This window comes from Asparagus officinalis, chromosome 5, assembly GCF_001876935.1.
Source record: "Asparagus officinalis chromosome 5, Aspof.V1, whole genome shotgun sequence".
Classification (NCBI taxonomy): domain Eukaryota; kingdom Viridiplantae; phylum Streptophyta; class Magnoliopsida; order Asparagales; family Asparagaceae; genus Asparagus; species Asparagus officinalis.
Genome location: NC_033798.1, coordinates 124,470,428 through 124,479,376, shown reverse-complemented (window position 1 = coordinate 124,479,376; position 8,949 = coordinate 124,470,428). Strand labels below are relative to the sequence as shown.

Below are 8,949 nucleotides of genomic sequence, written 5' to 3'. Positions count from 1 at the left end.
TATACTACCTGCCACTTTAGATTTTCTCCTTCGCATGCTTGAATACTCATTGTGTCAGAACACTTGTATGTATGTTTGCCCTATGTTTTTAAAAATCTTATGAGGCTAGCACCTTCAATAGCTATAAATAGCATTTCCATCTAGCTTGTGCAATTTATTATTCGACGAGACTCTATTGGACTCATCAATTTCTGGTACTAGTTAAGTCAGAATATTGTGACCGGCTATTCCTGAGATTTTGTTAATTGACACCGGTTTTTGGTGCCTGTATTCCCCAGGCATTATCATCAACCAGGACAGGCTGCACTACAGGATATGCTACAGGAATTCTGATAGGGAACAAGGTAAAATACTTAAATAAATGCCCCCAGCCCCCACCCCCCACCCCCGCTTGATGCACTTTGTAGCTATCTTTTAGCGTCAAGTAAATAATAGATTGGATGGGATAGCACAATGATCTTAATCTCACTTCATGGACTGTCAGTTTTTACAAGGAGGATCTTTGATCTCATATTTGAATCTATAGTATTCCATCTTTCTTCTCTCATTCTTGCATAAAATGGCACTTAAGCAATTGCTTACAAATCCTGCTAATTAATTATCTTTTCGCTCTCCTCCTTTTGCGCTATCTTGAACATTTTCCTCTATCACATCTCGGACAACAATGCTGAATGTGAGTAGGCGATACTCAGTAGATCTTCCAAATAATGGATTTGGCTATGATTACTTCCCATGAGAACAAAACACTTTCTGGTTATGTTGTTTATAGTCTTGCAAATCATCTTGGCAGAATCTAATTGGGAGCAAGTTAAGTTGTCATAGAATCTATCTTTTCTTGATGAACAACATGATAATTATGGAGCGTAATGTTGGTTAAGATTCCCATAACCTTAGCTTTCATGACAAATCCAGATTGTGGAATGATATCCTTAAATAGGATTTAATTTATTTATATATAGCAACAGTATATGTCTGCTTTGATGAGTGCCAAACATAAGAAAATCAGGAGAGGAGGTCAGGGGATTCCTAATATTCGTGGCAGCCTATACATTTTCCTCCCAACTGACATTTTCCTCTACCTATTATGATCTAACCATTTTCTTCATAATATTGTTTTTGTCTCATGTTAGTCCTTATTTACTATATCAGAAGAAATATTCTCTTGTACAAGCATGCTAACTCATCATCACAAGATTTTTAGGTTTCTTTGTTGTTAGAATGGAGGAAATTTGTAGCTACTTAAATAATCTTTAAGTTCTTCTGAAATTAATCCCTATGATCATCCAGTTGTTTTAAACATAAGAAGCAATGCATCACAATTTTTCAGCTCTTTTAGTGGGTGGCCTTGCACAATGACTTTCCTTTGACAATTTTTGAGCAACCATGCGCAAACGGTCGCTCTTATGTATTATACACATGGTAGGCTAACAGGAACAGAATTCGATAGGGATATGTATTCAGATAGGTCTGAGATACAGATTCCTCCCTTGATCTCGCAGATATTCAAAACACAAATGCATTCTTGCCCGTCCAGCTCATACTTTACTGTGTCCATGCCATGGTTAGATATTAGGTAGCATGAAAACTGGATTTTCAGAAACATAGTACATTATTTGGTTTACTAAACTCTGTTTTCCGGAGATAGATTTCATACTTGTTTACTTTATTTGTATAGATTTATATAATAATGCAATCATATCGTTTCTTTGGATTCTAAAGCTATTGATTTGTACTGGCAAGTTGCCAATTAATCTTCTGGAAGCAACAATGCACTTCTCGTAGAATTTTCACCAAGTGACATATTTTTGTCAAATGTATAATGATGTATTTTTTCGGAAAATATAGTTTATAGTTTCAGAATATGGCTGTTGAACAACTAACTTGAAAGTGTTATCAGAATAATTTGTTACTGAAGATAATTTTCTTCGTCCTTCTAATTTTATGTTGATCTGTGTTCATAATGAAAACTGGATGATGACAAACTTCCTGATTGAGTTCTAGCCTCCTTGTATTATTGCTTAGATCTTGAGGCATCTAGTCCTCTGTACGGTTATTGGTGGTTATTGATTTTATTATGGATTTGATCAGGTCTATGTCATTTAATGTAGTAACGTATCTTCACAGAATCTGGGTTACAGGTTTCAGAAAAATGTCCACAACTATTCGGTTGTTTGTATGTCTATATACGCCTATTTTATGCATGTCAAATTAACTACTGATCATAATTATGTTGTTGGTATTGACTTCTTAGTGAAGGATGATCCATATTGTTGTTCAATGAGGTTGGCAAGGCATCTAACTATGTTTCTTTTCTTTTCAATCGTGCAGTTACACCTCAATCCTATTACTGAAATCTTACAGTTTCACCCATCTTTGAAACATATTGATGATTTCGAGGTGCAAAAAAGCAAGAATACAACTCAAGAAATCATTGAATCTGATAAGGTAAACTTACATGGTCAGTTGAGGCCAATAAATGTAACATATGGATTTCTAGCATCTGTTAAGAATCATTACTTAGTTACTTCTTTTATTTAAAAAAGCCTTTAGTGATGCCTGGTAAGCAGTGTTTCTAAATAGTATTGGTTAGACAACACTGCTATTAAGCTCTGCTGTCCCTCAACGCATGCTTCAGAACTGAATGGACATTGCTTTGAAAACCTGAGGCTACAAAAATTCCTGTCCAGTCTCATCCAAATAGTACCTACACCTGTTTTCTCTGTTTTAATTTATGATTTCGGCATCTCTTATATGTGAACATTTACATTATTTTAGTTGCATTTATTGACTCTTGGTTGAAGAACTAAATTTAAGGAGGGAACTTTAACTTCAAACTACTAAATTTATACCCTTCAACATTGAGCTCAATGTTCTTAAACCGTGTACAAGATACTATCATCCATGCTGCTTTATGCGCTGTTGCGAGTTTTTGTCAGGTCTTAATTTATAAGCACTATTGTCTAAAATAATTTTGGGATTGTCTTTTGAAGATATGGAGTAACATTAAGTTGCATACATGTAAGGTAAATGATTTTAATCTGAATTGATGCCCAGTGTCTTGCATCGCCTGCATAGTAATATTGGAAGGTCCAGTGATTTTTTTATTTATCCTATCGATTTGGGTAAGCAGTTGGTGTCATTTAATGTCGATACCATATATTTTAGCCACAAGAAGCAGATTGATAGCTTCTCATGTTTTGTACAGTTTACTCTGCTGTGTTTGAAATCTAACCTCAATCAGATTATAATAATGGCTTTTATGAAATAGTATTCTATTAAAAGTATAATATGGGAGTCTTTTGAAAAGAGTAATATTTTAATTATTGTGAAACTTAAATGGGATTTGCCATCCATTTCATAAAATTATGAAGATTTTTCATATAACATGAATCTCACCCTTTTAGTCACATGTCCATGCTATAGGCAGGGAATATCGATGGTGGATTCTAGTGATCGCATTGACAATGCAGAGGTGAACAATATTTAATATGCTCTTGTTTAATCTTGGCCGTTCAAGTTTCATTCCCACTGCGAATATAGAGTTCTCTCTTTTCAGTTGATTTGTTGTAGCTATAGAGAAATAGAAAAGAGAAAGCTATTTACCCCCCCTCAAACCCTAATCTCTCTTAAATAGAGATTAGGAAGATATTACGAAATAGATAAACATATCTAATTGCATCTCATCTCATGATATCTCAGAAGATATACTAGATCTAAATACCGATATATCTAACGGCAGCATTTTGATAACTTTTTTTTCTGGTTTTAAATGATCTTGTTAGTTCCAGTATATAGGATTACAAAGCGTTTAGTCCTTTTAGTCCTCCTCCAAGTAAGAGTGATCGCATCAGGAGGTACCTCAGCTGTAAGGTGCTTATATATATAGACTGAATCCGTTGTGGGTAATGGGATTGTCCTTTCCCAACTTCGCTAGCTTTCCTATACCAAGTTTCAAGAAACTTACCTGTTTTCTTTTTTGCTCTTTTATTAAAGATGCAGAGATTTCTCTTTTTCAAATTTTATATTCTCTACATTTTGTTAATAGAAGGTTGATTTTTTCTTGTTTAAATTTTTAATACCTTGCAGCCTTGCGTTTCGCTGAAATATAATTCCATGGGCAGTGAAATTTCACGCAAATACCTTAAAAAGATGACAGCACTGAATGATCTTAAAAAGATGACAGCACTGGATGATCTCTCTACAATGGGCCCGTAAGTTTCTCATCATTTTGTGCTCACAATGAGTTTTCCCCTGATATTCTCCATTTTATTCCATTAAGTTGTTTTTGTACTCTATCTTGAATGTCTTTTTAGGTCTGAATATCTAGCCCCTTTGTGCCTGAGAGCAACTGTCGAGGGGGAAGTACAAAAACCTTCATCAAGGTCAAGTCCTTCAAGTCTGTTTGCTCTTTTGTACAATTTATCGTGGGTTTGTGTTTTTATTTTTTAAGTTGCAACATGAGATTGATATATTATTAGATTTCCTCGTCATCCTTACTTTCAGAAAAGATAGATTTCCTCGTCATTCCCTTGTGCAGTCTTCTTAATACTTCTACCTCATCACTCTACCTGCAAGTTCTACTATTGTTTGAATTGTGAAGACTAACTTTCTTTCCCGATTTAGTTCCATAAAGTCAATTGTTAGGTAGCATGCACTCTTATATTTGAAACTTTGAGTTATGTATTGCTATGTTTATCATCTATTCTTTATAATAATTTCATATTCAAATGTACCTTTCCCCTTGACAGCTACAGTTAAGCATGGCATGGTCATGAAGCTTGACGCCAATAAAGAACCATTAGTATGTAATCACACAGCACATCTTAACACTAAAATGCTTTTTGAGTTCAAACTTTCCATGTCTAGTTCTCCTACCTTTTAAGCCGTTTTCAAGCTTAACTCACACGTTTAAGCTAACATGCTTAATCCAGCTAAGCTCAAGCTGCTCTCTTAGTCCTGAAGTCATTTGAGTAAGGTTAAGCTAGACAGACATAAATCCAACCATATGTTGGTTAATAAATAGGGAGCCACGTTTTGAGTACAATCAGCTTCAGGCTTATAGGGTTACTCAATCTGGACCAAGTGCATAAGATATTAAAATAAATGGTGGTCTTGATTTGTTTTATTAGAGTTTATATTTAATTTGCCGAGGGAATACCCATAGACAACCTAGCCTTAATCTTGGCCTATTGATTAAGTTGCATACAAGTCTTCACCTAGTATCCTCATCTCGACCCATAGAAAAGTCTGGAGAAAAGGGAGTGTACTTAATTTAAGACTCATTGAGAGATCTGGATCCTGGTACAAAAGGCATTACACACTGGATGTGTTTGTAATATACATACCTATAGTTTATTGTTTTTAATAATTGTCTCATTTTCAAACCGTATTGAAAATTCTCTACCAAATGTCGTGTTTAGATACTTTGATGTTTTTTATGTTCCTGGTTTAATTTTCTTTTATTTGTTGACACTACTGCTTATTTCCCTTTCTTCGACCGGAAAAACGGTTAAAAAAGTGGCTAATTGAGGTCAGCTCGGTGCAGCCTATAATGTATGCTTCATAGGTACATATTTTCTTTAAAAAATCCAGTAAAATTTCCTCCTTGTGAAGGTCTTTACATGACTATGTTTGTTCTGACTTGCTACCAAAATGTATGTTTCATAGACTTAGGGAAAATGTGCTCTCTTACCATTTCCTACAGTTTACTTGTAGTTTCATGCTATATCAATTTGAAGCTATCCCCATTATTATTTTTTAATATATCAAGCTTTCTTTTGCAGAAAAGTCAAGTAAATCACTTTAATGCTCTTTTGCATCTCGATCTTACTGAATCAGAAGAAGTTTTCTTGAATATGCTTGAAGGCTTAGCCTATTTGGTGCAAGGACCATGGGTTTCCAAAAGTTCTTTGATATATGATGGTGATGAAGAATGGATAAGAGACTACATTTTATTCCTGTTTAGTCAGAATCTCGTCATTAAGAAGAGAAAGCTGGAAGAGTTAAAAATAGATGATTCTGCTTTGAGACAACTATTTACTCCACTAGCTTATGAAAGAGAGCTTTTTGACGATTGGAAATTCATAGAGGAGCGTGATTTTACTTTCATAAAACAACATCCAGAAGTTCATGAGAAGCATGAAGATGCTTGGAAGCGGAGAGGTGGACTTCTAGAGGACTATATCAGAGAAAGAGTAGCTCAACATGTTGGAAGCGTAGAATTGTCAAAAAGCTCCCTTTCATAAGCTAGTGGAGTAAGTAGTTGTCTCAAAGCAGAATCATCTATTTCTAACTCCTCCAGCTTTCTCTTCTTAATGACGAGATTCTGGCTAAACAGGAACAAAATGTAGTTTCTTATCCATTCTTCATCACCATCATATATCAAAGAACTTTTGGAAACTCATAGTCCTTGCACCAAATAGACTAAGCCTTCAAACATATTCAAGAAAACTTCTTCTGATTCAGTAAGATCGAGATGCAAAAGAGCATTAAAGTGATTTACTTGTCTTTTCTGCAAAAGAAACCTTGATATATTAAAAAAATGTAATAGGGATAGAAGCATGAAGATGCTTAGAAGCGGAGAGGTGCACTTCTAGAGGACTATATCAGAGAAAGAGTAGCTCAACATGTTGGAAGCGTAGAATCAGCAACTCAGTGGAATGAGGATAAGAATTCTGTCAGACAGGCTCTTTTACATATTTTATCTGACGGTAGAGCTCATGGGTAATGTTTGCATTATTTACCTTTTCCTAGAACAAGTTTCCTTTCCCCCTCACTGTTTATATTTGTTAGTCTTGATGTGCAAAAAATGCTATGTTCTGTCAGTACGAGTTTTGTTTTCTGATCCTCCCATTTCACGAAGTTGCTCAATATTCCCAAGTATATTTCATATGGAGGAACAACTAGAAGCACTTGTACTAGGGCAATGATAAAGTTGGTTATACTTTCTTGATGTCTTTCTTTCCCAAAAATTTAGATGCTTATGACATAGAGGTTGCCTGTATAGGAAAAATATCATAAGCTGTTTACAACTTGCTCAAAAATATTGATGATATCCATAATTTGCAAAGGAAATTCTTAATCAACGAAGTGATGAGTTGTGAAATGCTCTTATCGCATGATGGTGCTATTGTTAGGCCTAAATAATGATGAGGACATCCAGGCACGTGCACAGGATTTTCGTCGTGTTTATCAACGTAGGAGACGCCGTATTTCAGCCGTGCATCAGATCCCTGCGATATGGTTTTGATGTTTTAGATTTTGTTTTTTTAGTTATTTTTCAGTTAGTAGTTGATTTCAGATTTGAATTGTGAGATGATATTTGTTAGTTATTTAGTTTGTTATTGGATGAGGTTGAGAGAGATTTGATTGAGATTTCAAAAATCTGTAATATTCTTCTCTATATAAACATTGTTGTAATCAGAATTAATTATTGAAGAATGAATAAAAATTCTTTTGCTTAATTGAGGTGTGATACCCTAGCAATTATTTTCGTTTGTTCTTTTTTTTAAGCCGCCAAACTCCTCTTCCTCACGTAAAATAACACAACCGCTTCCCTAAGTCCGCTCACCCTGTTCATCATCTTCAACCTCCGCTCCCTTCCTGCAGCCTTGCGCCACCAATCACGGCCTCCCTTTCCCCCTGTTTCCGTCAAAATCCAGCGCCACCAACAAGCCCTACCTCCTCCTTCACCGAACTGCATCTTCCCTTACTCGGTTTCTGTCAACCACCGGCGCCAACCTTCTTTCTGTCCTCTCCACTCTTGAAAGCAGATCCACGACAACCAGTCACCCTCTTCAAACTCCGATCACCAGCCCCAACACCCAGCCGCGCTCCTTCAACCATTAGTCGCGAGCCCTCCCTTGTTGTCTACTCCCAAACAGACCGCCTAACCTCCCTGCCGAGCAGTCCTCCATAAACCCCACATCTTTCTCCTCTGCCATCTTCCCCAACGAACAACACCACCCACAGAAACATCCCTGTCTTCTCCTGTTGCTGCTGTCGAGTCAGATCTGATTTCCTATGATCCGTTGGTGTATGGCTGATCCCGACGCTAAAGACTACGATCTCAGTCAGATCTGATTTCCTATGATCCGTTGGTGTATGGCTGATCCCGACGCTAAAGACTACGATCTCGTGTTTGACCCAGAGACTGGTATAGTTGATTTACAGTTTTCCCCGTGGTTCGACTATCAGACGTTCGAGACTGTGCCCGAATACATCGAACAGATTGTAGGCAATAAAAATTGCCTTTAATCCTTATCAGAGAAGTTCAGAACAAAACTGCTAAAACCTCGCCCGAAATAGCAGAAAAAGGGGAAAACACAGATATCTTCCAATCCGTAAGGAATTTGGCGAAACGGAGGAAGCGAACCGAAGCCTTCGGCTCGGTTCGGATGGCTCCATCTCGTCGAGATAGGCGATTTTCATATATAATTCGTCCAATTCCGACTTACGGTTTGAAAGTTACGGCCTATTCTTCGATCCATGCTATAGAGCTCGCCTAACAGCTTAAAGCTCGCCTGCAGACCCAGGATCGTCTGCAGTCCCCAGCTTCGCCTGCACCTGCAAATCCGCCTGCAGACCCAAGTCTGCCTGCAGTCCCAAATCCGCCTGCAGACCCAAGTCTGTCTGCAATCCCCAAGCTCGCCTGCAGACCCAAGTCTGCCTGCAGTCACAAGCTCGCCTGCAGACCCAAGTTGCAGATTCGCCAGCTCACTGTCAACTGCCCACTTGGAGTATGGGAATAGTTACATCAGTGGTCAAATCCCACAAATCAAGGGAGAGGGCACAATACCCCAAGACCGTCAGATGGCCGTCAACAGTACAAATGAGCGGACAGGCGCCGAAACAGCCTGCACCCTCATAAATGCGGCTTACCTCACTTGTTCAAACAGAAGGGAGGGCCGCCGGCGCTCAGTGAGTTGGCCATATCCACTCGAGTATCTG

At 37.5% G+C, this 8,949-nt stretch overlaps 1 protein-coding gene across 1 annotated transcript in view; it reads left to right on the top strand.

The window, feature by feature from the left end:
* Positions 1-7,348, top strand: part of LOC109841117 — a 21,044-nt gene extending 13,696 nt beyond the window's left edge. The window contains exons 7-11 of the mRNA XM_020409986.1: positions 279-344; positions 2,329-2,445; positions 4,087-4,211; positions 4,314-4,382; positions 5,705-7,348. Coding sequence (XP_020265575.1) covers positions 279-344; positions 2,329-2,445; positions 4,087-4,211; positions 4,314-4,382; positions 5,705-6,245 — 918 coding nt within the window. The 3' untranslated portion in view covers positions 6,246-7,348. The remainder of the gene's footprint in view (positions 1-278; positions 345-2,328; positions 2,446-4,086; positions 4,212-4,313; positions 4,383-5,704) is intronic.